This window comes from Phascolarctos cinereus, unplaced genomic scaffold (assembly GCF_003287225.1).
Source record: "Phascolarctos cinereus isolate Bilbo 61053 unplaced genomic scaffold, phaCin_HiC Scaffold_2;HRSCAF=192, whole genome shotgun sequence".
Taxonomy (NCBI): domain Eukaryota; kingdom Metazoa; phylum Chordata; class Mammalia; order Diprotodontia; family Phascolarctidae; genus Phascolarctos; species Phascolarctos cinereus.
In genome coordinates, this window is record NW_027555625.1 from 180,972,932 (window position 1) to 180,999,366 (window position 26,435).

Genomic DNA, 26,435 nt, shown 5'->3' on the forward strand with positions numbered 1-26,435 from the left:
GTCAAATTAATCTTCTAAAAGCACTACTTTGACCATATTACTTCTTCGATAAGTCTTCTGTATTCTTAAATATGTACCCATACAGGTTGAACTAGGTGGGCTATGAGGACCTTTTCATTCCTGACATTATGTGATTCTGTGATCTAATGGGTAAATGATCAGGCTAACACTCAACATCCTACAAATTCTGCTTCTAATAAACTTTTTAACCTTTTGTCCAGTGCTTCACAATGGCCTATTCAAAACTGGCCTATTTAGTATTTCCTAATCATATTCATAGTTTTAATCCTATCTTCTTCACAAACCAATTCCCCTCCCCTGAAAAATATCTGGACTTCCCTTCTTCATACAGACTATAAGCTCCTTGAGGACAGGGACTCTTTAATTTTTGTCTTTTTTTTTTCTAGCACATAGATCTCCTCGTGGCCATTTTGTATTCAGGTGTAGCTTTAAGAAATTAAGATAATGAAAGTGACAGATTTGTAGGTGCTGGTGAGATATTGTATAAGACTGTCCTGGTGGATAGTTGAGGAACCATAAAGATATAAGTAATGATGTTTGAAGAAGTTGATAGACTGAGAGTTGAGGTTGATATCTTAATATTTTATAAAATGATTCCTCAATGGGTTTCAAGATTGCATTACTTCTGTTATACATTTCTGTGCACATTTATTTGGGCTAAATTTCTGTTCTCTTCTTTGTCTTCTTAAGAACCATTTCTACTTCCTTATGCTGACAATCAGAGAACATAGAATGATAGAGCTAAAATTGGAAGGTAACTTTGGCATCATCTAGTTCAATATTCTCATCTTATGTATGGGGAAACTAAAGGACACAGAAGCTAAGTGACTTGCTCAAAGTTACAAAGGTAGGAAATGGCAGAATCAGGATTTTAATCTCACATTCTGTGATACCAAGTTTAGTGTCATTTCTTCTGCACCGTACTGCTTTGCATTAGGCATTGACAATAAACTATTGTAGTTCAATTACCCATTGATTGTGTAAATGGGCAGTTAGAAACTGGCAAATCTGTTCCATTTTCCATCTATTTGTTGGCATTATAGATTCATCTATAAGTGCTCTTGTGGGTAATACTTAGTCATATCTCATGTCAAGCTTTCTTGAAGTTTGTTTTCACTTTATTGATTTTGACTTCCTTATGAGTTGAAGCTGCTTATATTTTTTCATCATTATCTTACATTGTGTTTTATATATACCTTATGCATTAAACCGGGTTTGGCTTTGGCTTCTTTTTCTGTTTGGAAAGATTAGCGGTTTGGTAATTAATTAATATCTAGTGTTTGGCTGCTTGCATATTGTACAGACTGATTTATATTATTTAAACTGCTGTTGGAAATGACAAAACCCAAGGTCAATTTATTTCTCTTTTTTTTCCTTTTCACATTTTTGGGACATCAACAGATTTTTTGAAAAGGTCAGGTTGAAGTTGTCCAAATTGTTTGTCTCATCTTTACCTTTTCCTCTAATTTGTTGGGTTTTTTTTAACTTTTCTCTAATTAAGTCAAGTTCCATGTATACTGCTGAATCTCAAGTGATTTCCATGTTTCTCTTGACATGTTGTGAAGTTGTTCAAAAATATTCATGTGTGGCACCTTCCGACTCACTTCCAATTTTGAATACCTATTGAAGATTATATGGGAAGGAGGTTTCTGAGTAGTCTATAAAGCTTTTGCCTCTTTTTTTCCCTCTAAATTTCGACTTTATTTTCTAGCTTCCTTTTTATCTTCTCCTGTGTTTGGTTTTGAATTGAAGGCATAAGATCTCTGAAGACCTAAAAAAGCCTCGAAAGTCACTGAGGGGAAGGAGAAAGGAAAAGAAGAGAGAATAAGGATTTATATAGAGGCTACTATATGTCAGGAACTGTGTTGTGGACTTTACAAAGATTATCTCATTTAATCCTTACAACAACCCTGAGTGATAGGTAATTTTATTATCCCCATTACACAGATAATGAAACTGAGGTGAAGTGGGTTTAAGTAATATGTCCAGGTTAACACAACTAGGAAGCTTAGTAGCCATATTTGAACTCGGGTCTTCTTGACTTTAGGCTCAGCACTCCATCCATTGTGATAGTGTCTTATTACTGTCAAACAGTTAAATATGAGAAAAGGATATGGTTTTATCAATGGAAATGTCACTAAAGAAGATGTATCAGCATTTGCTTTGTCGTTGAACCCTAGGCATTATGGGGCATTTCCATCTGACTTGCAGCTGAAATACACACACACACACACACACACACACACACACACACATTAGTTTAGCTGCTGGCAATCTAGATAATTTTGTACAATGACGGACAAGTCCATAGGATCATAGATTTAGATGGGAATGTAACATATATGTGCATATGCATGCATATGTGTATATGTGTATAAACGTGTGTGTGTATGTGTGTGTGTGTAGGGGGATGTATCTTCTCTCCTATCAGAATGTGAGCTCCTTGAGATCAAAGACTATCTTCCTTTTCTGTTGATATCCCCTGAAACTTTGCACATAGTAAACATTTAATGAATATTTTTTCATTCATACATGCATAAATAAATGTACTCATTCATTTGGAATGTAAATGTTGACTTGATTTGGAGGATCTTGCCAAGCTCCTCATAAAATTTCTCTAAGTCTTTCTTCATTACACTACATGTAAATGCATATACCATAATTTTCTGCATGATGAGTTGCTTTTTGTTTTTTGGTTTGGTTTTCTTTTGGCTTATGTTTCTGGACATTGCAATGAAATGATCTAGTATCCCACAGAATTATGCTTCTTATCACCTTTAGTTGCATAATTAAAATAACTGTTGATGCCTTTATTTATCTTTGTGGAGAAATTGAGAGCCATTCTTTCATTTAGCTTCTATTTTCTAGTTTTGTGTATTATGAGAATGTCAATACCAATGTGATTCACTTCTTCCAATAATATGTCATAACTTAATATCTATGTTACCTTAGGAAAGTCACTTAACTTCTCTCTTCTTCAGTTTCCTCAGCTATAAGTTATGGGCTCTTGATTTATATTTGATTTATTGGAAATATATTTGAATTATATTTTCACCTAAATCCATAATCCTGTAAACTTGTGTGTTATTGTACAAAAATTATATCTATTACCAGCAGTTAAATGAATGTTTGTAGATGCTACAATAGTCATTGGAAAAGCCCCCCTTTTTTTTATGACGTTCTGCTACTATCACTCAGTAGTAAAAGTAGACCACAATGGATAGAGAGCAGCTTTTACCTTTTTTTTGTTTCTTCCATGCTTTGTCATGGCCAAAGAATTAATCATTTACTTGTGAGGCTACTATTTAGCTAGCTTGATCACCAATGAGCAAATTTCATCTATCTCCAGTACCATATATCTCCAGTAAAAAGCTTCTTTGATGGAGAGAGCTTGATAAACATTCTGTTCTGGCATGACCATTAAGCAGGTAGTTATGTCTGTACCATAATTGTCTAGTTTCTACTACTGTTTTAATTCCTCCATTCTTCCCTGCTGTTTCATATCCAATCAGGTTACATCTCTTGATTCTAACTCCACAACATCTTTTGTATTTGTCTCCTTTATTCAGCCATCATCTTGCATCAAGCCTTTATCATCTCTTATCTGAATTATTGACATAGCTTCCTAATTTATCTTCACATGGCATCCAAATTGATATTACCCAAGCAGAAATCTGTCCACATCACTCTTCCTTCTTTGACATTTCTATGCTATGTACCATGCTAGTTTAATTTGACCCATCATCCTCATATCCCCCTCACTAGAACCTTGGACCCTGTCTCTGGGGTACCAGGCTTTTATGGGTAATCATCCATTTCTCCATGACCTGAATGAGCCCTTCATGATCCCAATTTCCAGCTCCCCTTTCTATTACCTTCCCCATTAGAATGTAATCTCAGTAAGGACAGGTACTATCTTGCATGTTTGAATTTATATAGCACAGGACCAGGTATACAGTAAGCCCTTAATAAATATTAATTTCTTTAAACCCACACATATGAAGCTTCTCTTGATCTTCCTAACTGCTGTTGCCTTTTCTTCAGAAAATTCTTCCTACCTCATCTGTCTTATGCTTAATTTTCAAATTCAAATATTATTTCTCCCCCTTTCCTGTAATGAATGTAAATTCCTTAATAGAAGAGAATATTTCATTTTTGACTTTGTATATCTATTGCCTAGCACAGGGCCTGGTACATAGTAGGGACTTAATAAGTGGTTGCTGAATGAATCCATTGTAAAATGGCTTTTATTAATTTCAAGCCAATTGCATCACCAGAAATATAATGCTATGGTTATTATTTCTTAGAAAATAGTTTAAGTTTTATTTTCTCTCAAATATTGTGAAATAACAATAAGTATGTAGATTTGGAAATATTACTTTTCTCTATCAGAGACCTACAATTATTTTAAATTGTGACAATCTAAATTCTGGTGTGTGCATGTGTAAGTGTTTTATTAAAAGATTGTAGGATTGAAAAGGGAAAGGTAGAGAGAGTCTTAGGCTCTTCTTAAGTTACTCAGGCCCTTAACAATCCTTGAAGATGAGGATAAATGTCTTGAATTATATCTTAAACATCAGTAGTCAAGTGTACTTTGTAAGTCAGTGAAGTGGGTAGACAGTTTATATATTGTGATCTCAAGTGGCCTGTTCTATTACATATACTAGTTTAAATCTTCATATACTTTCTCACCTCAGCTGACAGAACACTGTCTACTTTAGATGTGATAGATATCAATTGTCATGTCAAAGTGATCTTTCTGAAGCAAACAGGCTGACTGCAAAACCAGATGTCAGGAAGTCCCTTCTTGACTCAGAAATGTATCCATCAATTCAGATAAAACTATACTCCAGGTTCATCTGAAAATCTTGTTATATAACTCCTTCAATCTGTACTGTGCTTACAATATTTACCCTCAAAAGCTTTCCAACCTAAGGTCAGCAAAATTTCCATTTTACTTAGATTAATGTTGTAGCTATTTGACAGCAAAATAACTAGTATGGTCAGTCAATTCAGGGGGAAAAAAATCCAATTTGTGAACATAGATTTTTTTTCACATGTTAGCTCATTATTTTGTTATTGGCTAGCCATAGACTTTGAAGCTGCATAAATTTTATTTTAACTCATGTCTTTAAATATCCGATACATGACAAGAGCTTAATGCAAAGAATACAAAGTGCTGAATTTTGTCTGAGTAACTGGGGAAGTATATTTTCAAAAGAAGTAAGGACAGCTGAGAATTCTATAAATTCTATGTTAAGTCCAGTCCCTCTAGGTCAGGGATTCTTAACCTCTATGTGTGTCATGGAACTCTTCAGTGGTCTGATGAAGCACATGACCTAATTGTCAGAAAAAAATAATTAATTATTGAAAGAAATTCCAGCTTGAGGTTAGTGAAGATACAAGCATCTATATGTATATATGTTTATATATGTATATACACACACACATACATATCTTTTTTTCTCATCCAAGTTCATAGATGACCAGTAATCTATCCATGGACCAGACTAAGAATCTTTAGGACAAATGAGCAATTAATTTACATAATGTCAGCAAAAATAATATGCATATATTCAAATAATGCATATAAAGATATTAAGCATGATGTATCTACGAAACCTCAAATCGTTTTGTAAGGATCAAATGAGGTAACATATATAAAGCATTTTGCAAACTTTATACTGCTATATAAATGATAACTATCTGCAAATATGTAACATGCTAGCATTTGAAATGACTTTACATGAAAGAATGAAAATAGCAATATGGTTCAGTACTACAACAGAATAAACATGTTTTCAATAAAAATAAGTTTCAACCAATATTTTTTTCCATCTTTTTCTCAGGTCATCAAGCTTGCCTTTGAAGAGTTTGAGCTGGAAAGAGGCTATGACACTCTAACAGTAGGGGATGCTGGGAAAGTAGGTGACACTAGAACAGTGTTATATGTGTAAGTACATCTTTAAGATTCAACTTTTTGTACAGTAAGTTTTAATGCTCTGCATATGTTTGCATGTGTGTGATTACTTGGGGATTAAAAATGCCTTCCAATTATACAATAATTTTGGTTAACAAGGCTGCCTGTGAGATAAGAGTTAAAATTCCAATATTGTCTAAGATTTCAAATTGCATCCCTCTAATAGAACATAAGCTAAATGAATTTAGGAGAGCAGGAACAATAGTTTCTTCATTTTTGTGTCCCCTGCAACTCCCAACATAAGGCCTTGTTCATGGTAGAATCTCAAGAAATCTTTGCTACATAAATGTGTAAATAAATTTATCTTCTTACATTAAAGACCTTGCATTTCTAATTAGGTTAGGAGGGATTAAATGAAAGCAAAATGACAAAATTTAACATAGCAAAATCTCAAATAAATCTCCTTGGATTATTATTTAACTAAAATCTAAAATGGTATACACATTTTTCTAACGTATATTTTTATACATTGCATTAGTAAAAGGATCATAAGATTATAGGTTTAGAACTAGACAAGTCTTTAAAGGTCATTTATCCTGAGCCTTCATTGGAAGGATGAGCGAAATGTGAGGCCAGGAAAGATTAAGTGATTTCCCCCAATTTCTCCAGATTCAAAGTAACTTAGCTGGGATTTGAACTGAGGTCTTTCAGTTCCAAATCATCTTTATATGACGAGTGGAACAGAAAAAGTGCTGACCATTTAGCATGAGGGTCCCTTGTCACATTCGTATTGCTGGACAAGAACAGGGCTACCACAGCAATCCTCTGATTTCTGTAAACATGAGGATGCAAATCCTGACACTTGTGTAGCAGTGGGCTCACAAATCATTTTACTTTTCTGACCTTCAGTTACCTCCTCTAAAAAATGTATACAGTAACTGTAGTATTTGTATTGCTATGTCTTTGTGAGGCTCAAATGACATAATGTATATAAAGCACTTTCTTACCCTTAAAATGATAGGAAAAACTTATACTGTGATTAGTCTCACTAGTAAAGGAACAGTAAATAATGCTTTCTATTACTCTCTATCTCCAAAATTTAAAGATGCTGAAAAACTCAACAGGAAACTGAATCAAACTGAGATGAATTTAGAAATGTGGTAACAAAATTTTAATAAACCATAGGAGAAAGCAAAATATCCTGGGGAAAAATTGTAGTATATATTTATCATAAAAATCTTTCAGGAAGTTGTATCACTTGTATTTGAGTTCAATCAGTAAATAATTTTTGTGGGCCTCCTACTCTGTGCTAGCACTAAGGGATGTAATACAAAGAAATATAATAACTAGCACAGGAGATAGAGTGTTGGCGTCAAGGAGATCAAAATTTGAATCCAGCCTCATTTACTTACTTAGCTATATGTTCTTAGGCAGGTCACTTAATCTCTGGGCCTCTATTTTCTCATCCGTAAAATGTTTTGAAGATCAAATGAGATATAACATGTAAAGTACTTTGCAAATCTTAAAGTACTATATAAATGGTAAGTTATTGTTATTATTATTTATAAAAACATTTAATATATAGAATCACGAAATAGTTTAGTTGGAAGGAAACCATGTTTATTTAGTCCTGCCCAATGCAAAAATCAGCAGCACAAAAATCCCCTGACAGATGTTCATCCAGACTCTGCCTAAACATTCATACTGTTGTGAACATCCCAAGAAAGTCATTTTTAGATGACATTAAATCTTGAGAATTATATTGAGTTAAAATATAGTGAATTGTGTCTCTATAATATTCACCCGTTGGCTGTAGCAGGCAGGATATCCAATCCCTCTTTTATCTGCCAGTCCTTCTATGATAATTGTGTCCTTCCCCATTAGGCAACAGACATGGGCCTCCTACTTGTGCAGCTTGTGTGTGAGCTGAAATTAGTTAGCACAAAGAAGGTGATCAGCAACCCTCCCTTTTCAGATACATTGACAGATAATGTGATGTTGAGCAATGTGCTATTTTTGGAATGTGAAGATTGGTTTTGAATGCTAGCTTTAACACTTACTAACCATATGATTATGGACCAATCACTTAACCTTTTTGAGATCCAGTGTCCTATTCTGTGAAATGGGGATAATAATAGTCATGCTGCCTATTTCATAGGGTTGTTGTGATCAAAAGGCTTATTAAACATTATGATGCTATAGAAATGTGAGTTCTTTTGGACATTGTCACAAATGGCTTTGGCATTGCCTTCTGTTCTCCTCAGTTCTTCATAGAGAAACTGCAGTGAGAAAAAAACTGTTTGATTAGGGGACAGGGCAGAAAGAATTTGATACAAAAGCATGACAGAGTCCCACGGACATGATTTGGGGGTACAGTACCAGATAAAAAAGGTGAGATAGGGGTGAGAGAATGACTTGACTACAGTAGGAGTCTGCTTGCAACATGTTAATCCAGATTCTTAGGAGAAGAACTGACCAGCAAGCCTAGATGGAAGGATCAAGATGATCAGAAAATATGATGTACTGAAAAGAGTAGTGGACTTGGAATCAGAGAAATTCCACTCAAATTCTTGTGTCATCTTGGGCAAGTCCCTTCCTCCACGTGGCTCTTGGTTTTCTTCTCTGTAAAATTAGAGGTTGGACACAGTGATTATTAAAGTCCTTTTCTGAGCCCTATGAAGTATGCTTCTTACCGATAAAATATTCCTATTATGTAGCATGGAGAGGGAAGGTTTAAGAGTGAAGGGCAGCAATTGCATCATCAGACCAAAGCTATTTGTCTCCCTGAACTGCACATGGGAGAAATCAGACACTGAATAGGGCCCTATGGTTCTGTTCATATTGGCATGATCCTGATTTTTCTGTCACCTTGAAATATAAGAAAGAGTGTGGTAGGATAGAAATATCCTTGGAGTAGGAATTATAAGACTTGGATTCTAGTCCAAGCACTGACACCTGACAGCTGTAGAAACATAGATGAGTCACTTGAAACTTTCTGATCTTCAGAGCTTAGTGTAGTGCCTGGCACACTTAATAAATGCTCATTGATTTTATTTGACCTTTAGTATTGTCATCTATAAAATGAAGAAAATGTCTTCTCTGCCTACTTTACAGAACTACTGTAAAAGTCAAAAATGAGATATTGTATGAAAGGTGTTATTATTTGAAAATTGCCAACCCTTTACATCTTTTTGCCTGACCAAAAATTCCAAGTTTTAGGAGTTTCTCTTTAAATGACCTGGTCTCCAGACCCTTCACTACCCAGGGTTCTCCTTCAACATCTATAAATATTTCTCATAAAATGGGGTGCCTACATTGAAACACAATCCTCTAGATAAGGTCCAGGACTTAAGATAGTACTTACAAGAGGTAAACAGAGGTGGAGGAATCAGGGGTGCAATTGGATACACATGTTTTTGATGTAATAAAAATCTGCTGTGCTTTGAACATGGGTTATTTTGTAATAAATTATATTGTATGTGTTACAGTGCAGACACAAAGCTTTCATTGGGCAGTAATCCACTGGGAATGCAATTTTCCAACCTTGCCTGGGGAACATAAATGCATTGATATAACTTCTCTCTAGCTGAGATCTGACCTTGCACAGACCTTGATGTGAAGGCTTTACCTTCTATTAATGCAACCTCAGATTGCATTAGGTTTTTTTTTTGTTTGTTTGTTTGTTTATTCTTGTTTTTTTGGTTCATTTGTTTTTGTTTTTGTTTTTTTTGGCCACCACCACAGCACAACGTTACCTCATGTTAATGACCTGTTTGGACAGTAGCTGCTATGGAAGTTAAGAAGAAGAGAGCATTCCTGGGCCAGAGAATTCATGGAGCATATGGGCCTCAATGTAAATTGAATGGTTAAGATTTGGACAGTCAGAAAAGGTGGATGTTCTGGGTGGTGGGGATGGCATGAACAAAAATTTACTAACAGTTAAGCACAAGCAGGATTCAGGGAACAGTGGGCAGCCAAGAGATGAAGGGGGGATTATGGAAGCCATCTTGTCCATTCTCTGCCTTTACAGATAAGAAAATTAGGTAAAGATGATCACACAACTAAGATCCATATATGCATCATGGTCTTTTGACTAATATCATTGACTCCTTAACACAGAGTGATTTTCCTGTGAGATAAAGTTTAAAAGGCAAGTGGAAACCAGATTATGGAAAACTGGGCTATCGTATTCCAAGTTCAGTGGCCTTGAATTTAAGAGATTGTAGCTCTGGTGCAAACTTTGTTACTTGTCCACTGAGCAAGTCATCTAAACTCTTTCAGACATAGTTTCCTAATCTTTAAAATGTAGATAATAATGTGAATTTTAGTAAATAATTGGGAGCCAGAAGTGAGAGGGAGAGGGAGAAAGGAAAGGATGGATTTTTAAGGCCTATTGAATTAAGAATGAGTTTAACAATGAATATAATGTTATTAATAATAATTTGTTGCTTTTATTTCACATCTAATACTAGTTGCATGGCCTTGGGCAAATCACTTACTGATTCTGGGTCTCAATTTCCCCTTCTATAAAATTAGGGAGCTGTACTAGATTCCAGCTTTCAATCTATGAACTGATTAAAAATTTCACCTTATCATAAATTTAAACCTTAAACTCTCTTTAATCCTATGATTTAACTTGGGCAGCTAGCTAACACAGTGGATAGAGTATCAGACCTGGAGTCAGGAAGACCTGGGTTCAAATCCAGGTCATTGCTAGCTATCTGGCCCCTGTTTGCCTCAGTTTCCTCATGTGTAAAATTAGCTGGAGAAGCAAATGGCAAACCACTCATGCCAATATCTTTGCCAAGAAAGCCCCAAAGGGGTCACAAAGAGTTAGACATGACTGGAAACAACTGAAGAAAATGCTTTAATTCTCAAGGAATACATAGACTGTGTCTTAAAAAAATGTGCCTAATCAAATGTTGTGAAAACAATTTGAACAGAACCTTTCCCTTTTTCTCCCCCTAGTTCTTCAATTTATAATGACTACGTGCTTGAAATAAACTACTACCAAGTTTTTGAAATGTCAAAAGTATAGTTATATACTAATTCTATGTCAGTCATATTGTATTACAATTTCATTTCAATAAAATATTAGTTCCTTTTGTTTTAAGTCCATATTTAGATATTTAATCTTAAATATTTCAACATATGGAACAATAATTCTAATTTCAAACTCTTGAACCACATTTGGTAAGACCATAGCATACTTTTAAATAGGCAAATGTGTATATTTAAATCCTCAAGGGGCTTTAGATATTCTACATCTTTCTTTTATGCTTTTAAAATACTCACATTTCTACCCAATCAGGATAACACAAGATTTAGCAGCTTCTACATTAAGGGTCCAGAGGGCATGGAGTATGATATTCCAGAGGGCAAAGGAGATAGTATTTCAACCTAGAATCACCTACCAGCAAACTGAGTATAATCCTTCAGGGTAAAAAAATGGTCATTCAGTGAAATAGGGGACTTTCAAGTATCCCTGAGGAAAAGACCAGAGCTGAATGCAAAATTTGACTTTCAAATACAAGACCCAAGTGAAACACGGAAGAGGTAAACAAGAAAGAGAAATCATAAGAGACTTATTAAGGTTGAACTGTTTACATTCCTGCAGGGAAAGATGATAGTTGTAACTCATGAATCTTTTGTCTGTATTAGGGTAGTGGGAGGGAAAAAAAAAGTTATCGGTATGTATAGATAGATAGATAGATAGATAGATAGATAGATAGATAGATAGATAGAGGCACAGGGTGAGTTGAAGATCAAGGGATGATATCTGGAAAATAAAATTAAGGGGTGAGAGAGGATTATACTGGGAGGAGAAAGGGAGAAATAGAATGGGGGTAAATTATCTCACATGAAAAAGACAAGAAAAGACTCTTACAGTGGAGGGGAAATGGGGGAAAGTGAGAGGGGATGAGTGAATCTTATTCTTATAGGATTTAGCTTAAGGAGGAATAACATACACAATGGGGTATGGAAATCTATCTTACCCTATAGGAAAATAAGGGGGAAGGGGACAAGAGAGCAGGGGATTGAGAGAGGGGAGGACAGATTGGGGGAGGGGATAATCAAAGCAAACACGTCTGAGGAGAGACAGGTTCAAAAAAGAGAATAGAATAAATGGGGGGTAGGATAGGATGAAGGGAAATATACTTAGTTTTTACAATATGACTACTATGAAAGTGTTTTGCATGACTACACATCTATAACCTGTATCGAGATACTTGCCTTTTCAATTAGGGTGGTTGGGGAGGGAGGAAGGGAGAAAATTTATAACCCAAAGTTTGAAAACATATGTTAAAAAATAAATGCTTATTGATTTGAAAAAAAAATACTTCACATTTCTGCTGCCACCATCCTAGTAAACATCTTCATTACCATTGGCCTATGCTGTGAAAATAACCCTTTAACAGAGCTTAGTACTGTACCTTTTTTCCCTGTCCAAATTATCCTTCATCTAGCTGATAGATCAGTTCTAATGAACAGATCTGATGATATAACTTCTCTGCCCAAAAATATTTTATGTCTGCCTTTTGGTCTTTGCTAAATGATAAAGTTCACTACTGGACTACAGATTCCTTGAGGAGCTAGTATAATAATTATTATTGTCATTTGTCCTTTGTTCTCAAAGAGGACCATGACATCAGTGACCATGACTTGCAAATGAATTGGATTTAAGTGAGGAGGGTGGTGCAAAGTCACCAGCCTCATTCTCTCCTCCAGAGGAGCCAGTGGCAAGATAATAGGTCAGGATAATTGGAGATGGCCCCAGATGCAGTGGGAGATGCTGGCCTTTCAAAGCTAAGGTCTTTCTTAGATCTCACTTTGACTGAGGCAATACTATTCAGTGATTAAAGCTAGGTAAGAAGTGAGGCAAAGAATGGCCTTTTTCACCTAGTCAGAAAAAAAAATCAATCTGGGAGGGGAAGACCATCAAGGTTTCTGGCCAAAACAGAAACAATTGCTATTTTACATTCACTCTGAGCCATCAATGCCCAAACAATTACCACTGAGAGGGCTTGGGCTGGGACCTATTTTTGGCCAATCAATGAGAACCAAAGTGAATTATGTTTATGGCATGGTCCTTAAGAAAGAAATATATTATTTAATGAATGACTTTATATAACACATCATAGCCCATGAAAAACATATTGCAATACCCTACGTAAAGTAAGTAGTACCCAATTACTAGTCATCCCCCCATTCCACACTTGTCTAGTTGAATTTTTAACACGTATGAGGAACATATATTTATCACTGTTAAATCTCAGTTTAGTAAACTGAGTTCATAGTTCTATCCTAGTAAGTTGTTTTTTTGTATCCTTTCTCTAATTCAGTGAGTTATTTATTTTTCTCACCTTCATGTTTACAAATGTACTAAGTATGCTCTCTCTGCCTTCATCTATGTTATCAATTAAATGTCAAATTGCACTGGCTAAGAGTGGTGCACTCCCCTAGAACCCTCAGAGGGCTTCCCAATCTAGCAAGGCAGATAAAACAGCTATTCAATCATTAAAAAGATATGTGGTTTCAAAAGTGCAGATATACCCTCTATCAGTGTTGTTAATCAATCTTACTCCCCATAATAGATAAACCATGAATTGATATAGTACACTTTTCTTCCCCTATCCCCTAGGGGGAAAATTGGTAATTGATCATAGAGTTAGTATACCAAAACACCTTAACAGGCTAGAATTATGAGTGCAGTTTATTAAGGTGAAATTTAATGGGGGAAAAATAAATAGTACTACATGTAGGTAAAAAAAAATCAATTGGATGGGTCTACGATGGGGGCATCTGACTAGCCAAAAACAGAGCAATTGAGTACTACCTATCTTATGCAGGACATTGTGATACAAGTGTTTCATGGACAACTATTTTAAAGTATCTACTCTTGTGGTGAACCTCTGAAATTTATCATTGTGGTGCTCAGAGAAGAGGAATGCAGTATATTTTAATTTCATTCTCTAAACCTTTTTATTAAAGCTTGCTTGTATCTATCAAATCCTGGGTTCTGTGGCATAAACTTAGAGAATCCATGATCCCCTCTCTACCATAATGAAGAACCAGAGGATTTAAGTGGGGAAATTGACTGACAGAATGAGGAAATAATTTTAAAAGAATACTAAAAGCATACTTATATGTGGTCACTTCACTTCAAATCTGGACTCCCAAATGCTATATTCAGGTTCAAGATATGTTTTGGGACAACATCTGTTCAAAATCATAGCTCATAAGATCTTATCCAATTATTTTTGTCCTACCCAGACATTGGAATGCATTAACTCAAAACAAAGTTATTTAGTTAAACAGATTAACAATGCAAATATGAAGTAAAATCCCTCCATAAACACAGGGGTAAAGTGTCCCATTTCCCATTGGGATTCTCATGCTATGGGAAAAGAAAAATAATCTTAACAAATAATGCTCCTCAGGCCATGTGTCCACTAGAACACTACTCCACCTCTGAATCTGCCACTCAATGTTACACTTTATAGTTACTGATAGCATCTGCTATTCTCTTTTATGAACTGCTACTACCACCTTCAGATTCTTCATTAACATATAAGAGCTGGGTGGGCTCTTCACCTTATGGAAGTATTGAAAGTTCTTTATGCCTAACATTTACACTGCAGCTCTTTTATAAAGCAGAGCCAAAGCCCGCTTTGAGCCAGCAGAACTAGAGTGCCTCAGGTCAAATCTGTCTTTTGAACTGCTCATATGTGTGTGTATACACATATATACTATATATATATATATATATATATGGTACATGTATTATGTGTATGAATATATGTATATATTATATAAGTTTATACACACATGAACATATCAACAGACAGTATGAATTTGCTAAACATTTTCTTTCACTAAATATCAAGGGAAAAAAGTGATCCATTCTTATTGAATGCTGCTTGGATTTTTAGGGTTGCTTTATAGTGAGTCTCTTGTGACTACAAAATGATACTGATAAAATACAAATCTTTAGTGAGCTACATACTGGTTTTAAAATGACTAAAGTTGTTAATAACAAAATGTCAAAGTGATTGTGTTACCAAAATTTGCTATTAGGTGGTAGTTCAAATGAGGTTTGAACAATCCCTTGAAGGTTTTTATGGTTCTCAAAGGAGTGAGAACATATACACAGTCTCTCTTTAAGCTGTGAGGAACTCTTAAGAATTCTACAGGTTTTTTTTCTAATATAGTGAAGAAGTTTAGTCAGCAAGCCTTAGGGTCAATATCTCCATGAGAGTGTCAACATAGATATCTCATTTGAGAATTAGAGTCAACTAGTTTCTAGTTGTGATGGCTGGATGTTTGTTCCAATTACCTAACCTTGAAACCCTTAGATTACTGTTAACTCTTTCCTTTATCTCACCTCCTACATTCATTTTTCACTAAGTGCTAGAGAATGGCTCCATAAAATCCTGACATGTTTCCTGTTTTCCCATACTCTAATTCAAACCCTCACTGTCTTTTTACCTGTAACTTGTCAATAGTGTCCTGATCTGGCTTCCTGCCTCTAAAATGTTTTTTCCCCCGTAATACATTCTACAGTGTTGTGAGATCAACTTTCCTCATTCATACCTCTTGTCATATTGGGTTCCTGTTCAAAAACATGTAATGACTCCCCATTGCCTACTGAGTAAAGTCCAAATTAATTAGTCTGAAGATCAAGGCCTCCACAGTGTTACCTTTTCAGACATTAATGTGCCTTGTCATGTGTCCTATGCTACAGCCAAACTGTATTATCCCTTGAGTAGGCTTTCTTTCCAATATATCTTGACTCATACCATTCCCTATGCCAGGAATATCCTTCTACGTTTCCACTAGTCAAAATCCTACCGAGCTTCTTAGGCCAAATATAAATACCATGTTCCCCATGAAGACTTCCTTGATCCTCAAGCTGGAAGTGACCTTTTCTTACTCAAAACCCTCCTAGCACTTTGTTTTTGTTTCTCTTATGCACTTACTACATGATATTTTACATTTTTAGAATCATTGAATCACAGATTTAGAGGCCCTCTTTGTGGTCATTGAGTCTAACATTATTTTATAGACGAGGGAACTGAAGCCCAGAGAGGTGAAATAATTTGCCCACGATTACACAGGTAGAAAGCAACAGATGTGGAATTTGAACTCCTATTATAGCATTGTTCACATGCACCATCATGATATAGAGGTGATCCCAGTTTCTGGAAGTTTATTCCAGGGGAATCCATGATGATCATAATCACCTGGGATAGCTTAATGTAGTGGTCCAGATACTGACTGTATATCTGTCACTGTATATAGTGACTGTATATCTATTTATACTCAGGCTCATATCCAGAGGGTTAGGTCCCAAACAGTGGTTATTCATTTATTCACTCTTTTATTCCATCATTTATCTATCCATCTATCTCTTTATCTGTTTTGACCACAGCAACTCATCAGATTATCTTGCTTGGCTCAGCAGGGGTTATAGACAGACAGCCTTGGTGAAAGGACTACCCACAATGCTGAAATGGCAGATCTTTGTAGAGAGGGGAAGGATTAAAGAACTAGATTACATCTATTTAGGTAGCTGTCTGATATGCCCTGCTAGATTATAAACTCCTTGAAAGCAGGAATCACATTTTGGTGTACAGAATCACAAAGTTTAGAATCAGTTGGGACTTCAAGTTAGCCATTTCTTCCTCCTCATATCTGAAAGTAATATGTGCAACAGCGTGCCTGACAAGTGGTCTTCCACCTTCTGCCGCCTTTGAAGGCAGTTCATTCCAATTTTGTGCAACTCTAATTGTTATAAAGCATTTCTTCATATCAAATCTATTAATTAGTATAATCAGCAAATCAGTTCTCACTGATCCTATGTAATTTTCTTCTGTATTTCACCATAATTCCTTCACATATAGTCTGCTTAAAGTTTGGACATCCATGGCACTTTTATCAGTGCCTAACACACAACTGAGACTTAACAAATGCTTGCTGATTTATTGATCAATGTATTCCTTAGATTCTTTTGTGACTATATCTCCTTGTCCCTCCATGAGAACCTTTAAAATAATAATTTTAAAATGACATCTTTCTTTGCATAATTTAGAAATATAATAGAGTTGTCAAAAGGAGATGCTGCCTTAAGATTGGTTAAATTTAAAGGTAATCTGCTTTGAGGGAAGAGGTATGCATTGCTTAGTTTTTAAAAATTAAATGCTTTATCAATGATTTTTGCATTGTTTTGTTTTTATATCACAGCTACCTCCTAATAAGTCTCTCCTTCATAACAAGAAGAAATAAATAAGTAAGCAAAACAAACCGATTGTGGTATTTGCCTCTGAAACCTAGTTTTTTTTTTTAATGTCCAGTGACAAAGAGGCATGCCTACTTACCTCATAAGGCAATCCCTTCCATTTTTGAATGGTTATAATCGCTAGAAAGTTCTACTGAACATTTAGATGAAATCTACTTCATTATAACTGCCACCCCATTGATTTTTTTAAAATTAACTAGAAACAATAAATGCTTACATGCTGCTAAATGATACAGTGGAAATTGTGGACCCTGGAGTCAGGAAGATCTGAGTTCACATTTGACCTCAGACATTTACTGTGTGATCCTGGGCACTTAATTTAGCCTCTCTCTGTTTCAGTTTATTCCTTTGCATGGAACAGGGTTGGGGTGGGGTGGAAAATAATAGTGCTTACTTCACAGGGTAGTTGTAAGGATAAAATGACAATATCTATAAAGAGCTTTTCAAAGCTTAAAGTGTAATATAAATGTTAGCTAATAAATAAGTTGATTGACTGATAACTAACTAAATAAATGATAAGCTTAATTCCTCTATCATAAGAATTGGCTTAATATCTCCTAGTTGTCTTTTTAAACACATATGACTTTTAATTATAAAATATTAACTATATTAAGAAAATGCCATAAGCTACAAGTATGTTTACAGTAGAAAGATCACTAAATTTGGAGTAAGGAGATATGAGTTCAAATGCATAGGCCCTTAGATGGCAGAGTTGGTCATCCGGGGGGCATTGTTATTCCCAGAGCTCTTGGGCTTCAGCTCCTAACCTATCTCTTTCAGGGTCTAAGGAAAGGCAGTTGCCGGGAGCTGGAGGTGGTCTAAGTTCTCTTGAGTATGCTGCCTCCTAGGTGGATACTGAGGTAATTTAGGGGATTAAGACAGAAGTGGCTAAATGTGGGAATTGAGTGAATCACATTCCATCTTGTGAATCAAATCTGGAGCTAGCTCAGTTCCCTTTCTATTCAGTTATGGGTCTAGTCCAACTTCTGTCTTGTGAGAAAAAGTTTATTCAATTGTGGGAATTGGGAGAAAACCTTACAGTATTGTTTGAACCTAGCCCTGCAAGACTGGGAAAGTGAACCACTTCTCCCTGCTACTTAGAGATCCTTAACCAAGGAGCTCAGTTACACTGACCAGAAACTCAGTCAGATCCAAAGATTAATTCAAGGAGTTTTCTGTCAAGTGTACATCTCAAGCAACCCATATGTCTTATCTGAAAATGGCCCCTGATCAATCAGTTGTTGTTTCCATGTTCCTTTGATTGTTTACAGACATTTGTGGGAAAGTGGGAAAACTTTTTCTGAATGCAGAGAAAGACATGTTTTCTCTCCCCCTCCCAACTTGGAAAGCTCTAATCTTTCATCCAATTAGAAGGCAGATTAGCTAATGTTTTATTGTTTCCTTTTAATTAATTGGCCATATTTAATTGTTTTTAATGTATAAAAGTATATCTCCCTCTGTATTCAGAGTCCAGCCCTAAGCTGAGGAAGGGGCCTGGACCTGATTTGTTAGGCAATTGCCATGCATTGCTTAATAAATCTATATACTTGCAAGATGAAGCCACAGTTGTTTCATCATTCACCTACTACAATGTGTATCTCCAAGAACTAAAAGGGATTTTCGAGTCCTTCACACTGATTTTACAGATGAAGAAACTGAGGCCCACAGAGGTTAAATGAATTGGTCCAGGTAACTCAGGTAATAAATAGCAGGGCTGAGATTTGAGCTCAGATCACCTAATTCCAAACTAATTTCAATATGCCATGTTGCTTTTCCTGTATCAGTTATAGTTACTCTGTGTGATTTTATCTAATTTAGCCTCTCTGAGTCTCAGTGTACTAATATGTAAAATGAATGGGTTGGATCAGGCATTCTTTAAGCTCCCATTGTTCTCCAAATCTATAATCCTATGATTCTATATCCCTACTCCTTTATGGAGTGAGAGAAATATATTTCCCCACCAGTCTTCTGGTCATTGCATTAATCTCTGTTCTGATGCTTTTTAATGTACATTTGTTCTCTTGATTCTAAGGCACTTACTTTTTAACAATTAATTCAGTGCATGTAGCTTATAGACAATTTATTGACTTAGAAAATTCCCATGTAGGCACAAGTTAGTGGAATGCAATTGTAATCATTTCCATTTTTAGACAAGGCATCTCACATCTGTCACCATGACATGCTTAGGTCATTCAATCCGTTTCTACCTAGCAGTTCCATTTGTTCAAGTTAGGGAAGTACTGCTGAACCTTTTGCCTAGGGCCAAAGAAAAAAGCTGTACTGAAATGGGGCTACCCAGAGATACTGCTGTTGAATATACTCTAATAAAAACAGTTACCAGAGCATCCAAGAGTGACCATGCCATATGGGAGCAATTAAGCATAAAAATAACTCTGACCCATTTTCATATGCAAAGAATCTTGCATTTTTGGCCAGTGATACTAAGGAGAAAAGGGATACATCATCAAAGGTCATTTCATCCTTGAATAAATTCTTTAATATACTAAGTATTATAGAGCTTATTAAATGTTACTGAATTCAAACCACATCTGATATAGAATAATAACTCATATTTGGACAGCACTCTGTAGTTTACAAAGTGCTTTCCTCCCAACGTCACCATTATCTTCTTTCACAGATGATAAAAATGGAGGCTATGAGAGCTTAAGTATTATATGGCTAGTAAGTTAAGGGCTATGATTCAAACCCAGGTTTTCACTGACACAGAATTTGAGAGTTGGCAGGGAACTCAGTGGCCATGTAGTTAAACCCCTAACTCAATCAGTCATTAAATCAATAAATATTTATTAGATTCCCACTATGTTCCAGGCATTCTGCTAAGTGCTGGGGATACAAAAAACAGTTCCTGCTCTTAAGGAGCTTACAATTTGATGGGGCAGATAATACATAAACAAATATGTACAAAGAAAGCTATATGCATAATAAATAGGAAATAATTAAAAGAGGATAGTCACTAGAATTAAGAGGCATGGGGAAGGCTTCCAGTAAAACATGATATTTTAGTTGGAACTTGAAGCCAGGAAGAATACTTTCCAGACATGGAGGACAGCCAGAGAAAATGACTGGAGCTGAGGAATGGAGTGTCTGGAACAAACGGGAGGCCAGTGTCACTGAATTAGAGAACAGATGGTAGGGAGTAAGGTAGAAGAAATCTAGAAAGGTAAGAGGGGAATAGGTTATAAAGGGCTTTGCAAACAAATTTTGTATTTGATCTTGGAATCACTAGGCAGCCACTGGTGTTTATTGAGTAGGAGGGTGACTTAGTTGGACCTGCACTTTAGGAAAATCACTTTGGTGGCTGAGTAAGGGATGAACTGGAGTGGGGAGAGGCTTCAGGCAGGCAGACCCATTGGCAGGCTATTATAGTAGTCCAGGTGTGATGTGATAAGGGCCTGCACTAGAATGGTGGCAGTATTAGAGAAGAGAAGAGAAGAGGGTGGGGGAATATTTGAAAGATGTTGAAACACAAATTCCTTCTCCAACACACCCAATAATTCTGTCTTTGTTTAAAGATGTCTAATAAGGCAAATCCCCATTAGCTCATTCTGCTTTCAAAATGGTTCTTCTGATTCTAATTCTTGTGCTGTACTACACCACACTTCCTCTTGAGCCATGGGGGTATATTAGAACACAGAGAGATGTTTTAAACTATTAAAGCTTGGTAAAATTGTGCTGAGTCCTCTTTGATCTGCTGTTGTGACAAAAGTCTTTCCTCAGGCATGGAAAGACAAGTACAAATACCATATCTGATGCTTATGGCTCGTGTGACTTCTTTAGGCTACTCACCTTTAAAATGAAGGTATTGGGCTAGACTGTATCTATGTACCTTTCTACGCTAGGTCTATGACCCTAAGATTCTATGATCCTATGCAATCCTATTCAATAAGTTCATGCACAAGAAAGGTCTCATCAGTGTATGTGTAATATACCATTAAATTGTAGAGCTGAAAGGAACTTTATCTAGTTCAATTCCCTCATTTTACATGAGAAGACAGAGGCTCAGAGGAAGAGAAGTAACTTGTCCAGGGTCACTTAGCAAGTTTATGGCAGAAATAGAGTTAAAACAGATACTTTATCAATCAAGCCACTATATTTTCTCCATGTCATAGTTCTTAAGGAAACTAAAGATTTAAAGCATCCATTTAAAATCTCCAAAATCATTTTATAAACTCATATGCATGAAGATTAAATGCATTTTAATACAGACACTTGAGTGTGGTTTGATAGTCCAAATCTATCATTACCTTGATTAAACTTCTTATGCACTTATCTATTACCTGTTGCTTACATCATCATTATGCAAGGTTAGCAGCTGCAAATTTTAGGAAGTCAGAAAATCATGATAGAATGCTGGATTTAGACACAGGAAAACTGTTCAAATCCCATCTCTAACTGTCACATGTGCCTATTAGCTGTTTAACCATGAGCAAATCACTTATCCTTTCTGAGTTTTTCAGTTTATTATCTACAAAATAGAACTAATCTCCATATAACTACCTCACAAGGTTGTTTTGAGGCTCCAATGATATTTTGTAAATTTTCAAGCTCTATAAAAAATAGAAGTATTTTTTTTGAAGAAATACAGGATAGCATTGTGTATAGAGAGCCTCTGGCTCAGGTCTAGGAAGTCATGGATTCAGGTCTTGCCTCTACAAAATACTGGCCGTGTAGCTGAGGGCAAGTCCCTTAACCTCTCACTGCCTCCTGACAATTCTGTAAGACTAAATTCTACAGCACTTACAAATCTGCATTGTTCAAGGATGCATCTTTACTGGAAGTTCCCTATATTAGTGAAATTACACATCTAGTTTAAAAAAAGTGTGTGTTTATTATCTCTTTAGTAGGACATATATACTTTCTTTTATCGGGGTAATGTAAACTATATAACCCAACACATTTGTACTTTTCCTTGGCTGACAGAAAACTCAAAATCATATTCAGTGTCTACCTATGTCACTTCGTAAAATCATGAAATAGGAAAAGACCTTAGGTTCAGCCAGTTCAGTCTCCTGCCTGAGCATGAATCCTCCCTACAATATCCCCATCTAAGATTCATCCAGATTGAGTATGAACATCTCTCTTCCTTAAAATTCAAATGCCTTAAACAAAATGGCTTTTTAAGCATTTTTGTTGTCATTTAAATCTTTAATTATTCTCTATTACATAATATCAAATGCAATAAAATGACCCCCAATCATTTTGTAAGTAAGATCATAGGATTGTAAATTTAGAGACAGAAGAATCATTAGAAGACATCTAGTCTAGCCCATTTATTTCTGAATTTAGGAAACTGAGGATCACAGAGGTTAAATAACTTGCCCAAGGTCACAGAAGTAATAATTGGCAGAGCCAGGTTTAGGTTTTTTTTTTTCTATCCCTAAAAATATTATTAAAAAATAAAACTGTTCAGATAAGTGTAGTCAAACTTCTCAATTTAATGTGTGTGTGGGGGAATTAAAAGGCCAATTCAATTAGACAGTGGTCCCTTAACACAACAGGACAGTTTACTTTTCAATGATGAGAGAGCAGAAAGAGTATTAACAAAAAGATGAAGTGTGTGTGTGTGTGTGTGTGTGTGTGTGTGTGTGTGTGTACTTTTAAGTTGGTTCCATTGCATACATAGAAGCAGTGCTTAAGATATCATAATCTGAAGGATAATAATCCATATGTACATACTTCCACACTTTAACATAAACTAAAAGATAAAGCAAGTTTTTTTTTCCCCTTTCCCTTTTTCCCGCCATCTTATGGTGTATAAGTAAAAAAGGTCCTTAGAAACAATGAACATGAAGTTTCAAAGACAGGCCTCTCCCATTTAATTTTTATCTTCCCTTAGTCATAAAGTACTGATATCAGACTAATGTGATAAAGAATGAGACTGACTTTTTGGTGACATAATCCTGTGAATAAGGATGCAAGGATAAAACTTAGACTGAAATATGCAATGATCACACAGACAAAAATTTTAAGACAATCCTCAAAGTAATATACTTTTCAGCAACTGGATATGTCACTGAAATTCTTTTATTTATTTATTTTTTATTTTGTGCACAACTGCACGTTATTTCATATTTAATGACTGCTATTCATCTTCCTCTGAGGCATCAGGTGTTTTCCTCTGTCTGAGGTGGGAATCCAGGGCTGACAGACAAATGGTGTGATGGATGGGACAAATCAGGGGTTCATATTCTTGGATCTACATGGCTTCAAGCAATGCTTTCTATATGATTAGAGACATTTGTTTGGGTGAAATCAATTTTCTCCTCCATTTTTTTACGTGCTTCTCTGCCAGGATTTGGAGTAAAGTCACAGTCTTTAGTGTTTCTTTTCAGGATCTGACAGGATTCATGATGTGACTGTTTTTTTTTTCAACATACAATGGCTCATTGTTACTTATACTTTGGGTGATGTGTACATTAACATTCATAGAGTTTATTAAATTTTGCCAAATGCATTTCAATTTTAACCTTCAGCTAAGTGACCAATGTAATACAGTCTTTACATTATGCTAAAATATGTTGACATATTTAAAGAGATTTTGAGGGAGAAATATGAATAAAAAGCACATAAAATGATAGATCATCTGAACATATTGTGATATAATCAAAGCAGTTTCTCGGTTATGAATGTTCTCCCTTTTCAGAGTTAGCCTAGCACAGTTCTCTGCCTACACTAGTCAGTGAATAAACAGACGAATGAATACATTTGGATGATGGGGCATTATATCCAGAACATGGGTAATAGATTGTATCTGTGTTGATATGAGATGAATTTGAAAGGAAGAGAAATGAAACTGTACTTATAAATGTATTATCAAATTCAATTTTTAAAAACAGCATGGATCTACAAATTAATATAAACTGAAAGTAGTTTTAGATTAATTGAATCTAATTGACTGCTAATTAAGCATGATTTTTTGTAAATATTTTTCATGCCCTTGTAACATATAGGCAATCATAAAAAAATTGTTCCATGTAAGAATAATTGTTTTTAATTTTGTAATACCATAACTCTGCTTAACAGCAGATATAAATATTACATTAATTAATACTGTTGTTTGCCTTTCTATACAGACTCACTGGATCTAGTGTACCTGATCTTATCGTGAGTATGAGTAATCAAATGTGGCTACATCTCCAGTCTGATGATAGCATTGGCTCCCCTGGATTTAAAGCTGTTTACCAAGGTATGACTATAAATGTATGGATTCATTCAAAAACAACTTTCATTTGAGAGTTACGTATTATATGTACTTGTACATTGTTGCATACATGTATATATGAATATGCTGATTCCTTACATCACTGTATTTTAAATCTGGGCTAGTTGGGGCAGTTTAGTGGTGCATTGGATAGAGGGCTGGGGCTTGAGTGAGGAAGCCTTATCTTCCTGAGTTCAAGTCTGGTCTCAGATACTCACTAGTTGTGTGACCCTGAGCAAGTCTCTTACTCCTGTTTGCCTCCATTTTCTCATCTGTAAAGTGAGCTGGAGAAGGAAATAGTAAACCACTGTAATATCTCTGATAAGAAAACCCTAAGTGGGATTGTGAAGAGTCAGACATGATTGAAAACGATGAACAACAATATTCATGAATGATCAAGAGTTTTAAGGGAATTAATGAATATGTTCGATTTATAGTGCTATTGTGAAGACTAATCATTTATTAAGTTAAACATGTTTTGCTTTATTAAGAATTACCCTTTTCTTAAAATACTGGTAACATAAGGTCAGACTGGTCTACATCCCGAGACTAGCTATGTAATTCATACATGATATGAGAGTCAAACACGTCTCTTAATAATGGTCAGTAATGGGTGCAATAAGCTAAGATAAACTGATTTCAAACAAAACATAAATAAATCCTATATCAAGCTTAAATTCAATTCGTTATAATAAACACAAAGACAGATATAGACCTATGCAGTTGAACATAGCTTTCTTTTTAAATACAAAAGGAGTTTATGTAAATTAAAAGGAAACATTGTCACTTAAATAATTGTCCGTGTTAGTCCTAATTTAGCAAAGAAAGTATAGATATAGAAACATGTCAGTAGAAATGTTACTGATTCTAAAATATCAATGAGGAGATTTGAGTAGAGAGAAACTTGGAAATATTTCAAGCTATGGTGAACAAGTTTAGAGCAAAATTCCTGGTAAGTGAAAAGGATTGAATTGAAAGATTCCAGTGGCCATAATATGCTAAAAATAGATATCAAATACTGGTGTTTTAATTAGCTTTGTATTGCCCTCAGTGAGTTACAATGGAACTGTTAGGGAGTGAGGATGTGAGGACAAACAAGGCTGTGAGAATTTTGCAAAAGTTTGGCTCTTTGATGGTTGGTGTTTTTCTCATCCTGCCTGCCCTAGTGTTGTATGGAGCCATTGCTCCTTTAATTCTAGGGACAACAGTCAAGAACATGTGCATAATTTCTGTGAGGTTTTTTGAGGTGTTAAGTGGTCCATACTTTGGTCTTATGCTATTTGAGAGCCAGAAAAAAAAGCGTCATACGAAAAATTATGTGAATGGTGATGTTATGTCTTCCTCGTGTGACCTATACTCTTCACTTGGCCTTTAATTACCAAGAAGTTCTCCTTGAAGTGGATATTTTCATATATGCTGACAAAAAGAAAAGACATTGAGGTGGGGCCTCCCTTTTGTGAAGCATTTCAGCCAAGGAGACAAACCCATGGACAAATTTAAACAAAAAAAATCCCGTTAATTCATGCCAATCCCAGTATAATGCTCCATAAGGGCATGGAAGGTCAAATTTTTGTGGCACAGTGCCTGACACATAAATATTTAATAAATGCTCATTTATTGTTCAGTTTTCCCTAGTACTTAAAAACTACAAATGCAAACATTCCCACTTGCAAATTTCCCTCTTCTGTGTAAATGATAAAAAGACATAAAAATGGTAGAAAAGATACTTAATTCTTCAATTTTAGTTCTGTCATTCAGTCCTCCATTCTTATCAGTCACCAGACAGAGGAATATATATTCACTTTTAAGTGTTTCTGTGGTACAGTGAAGACTTTTAGATGTTTCTGTGGCATAGTGAAATGTAGAAGAATAATCATATATTATACTTTAGTACTTCATGATATGTAAAGTATCCTTTGTACATTATCTCATTTAATTTTCATAGTAATTCTGTGGGAGTATGTGCTATCATT

The 26,435-nt window shown here is 35.4% G+C and overlaps 1 protein-coding gene across 1 annotated transcript in view; it reads left to right on the forward strand.

The window, feature by feature from the left end:
• The window catches only part of CSMD1 (CUB and Sushi multiple domains 1), a 1,378,384-nt gene that overhangs the window by 691,516 nt on the left and 660,433 nt on the right, over nt 1-26,435 (forward strand). The window contains exons 9-10 of the mRNA XM_078149151.1: nt 5,871-5,974; nt 24,335-24,447. Of these exons, the coding sequence (XP_078005277.1) occupies nt 5,871-5,974; nt 24,335-24,447 (217 nt within the window). The remainder of the gene's footprint in view (nt 1-5,870; nt 5,975-24,334; nt 24,448-26,435) is intronic.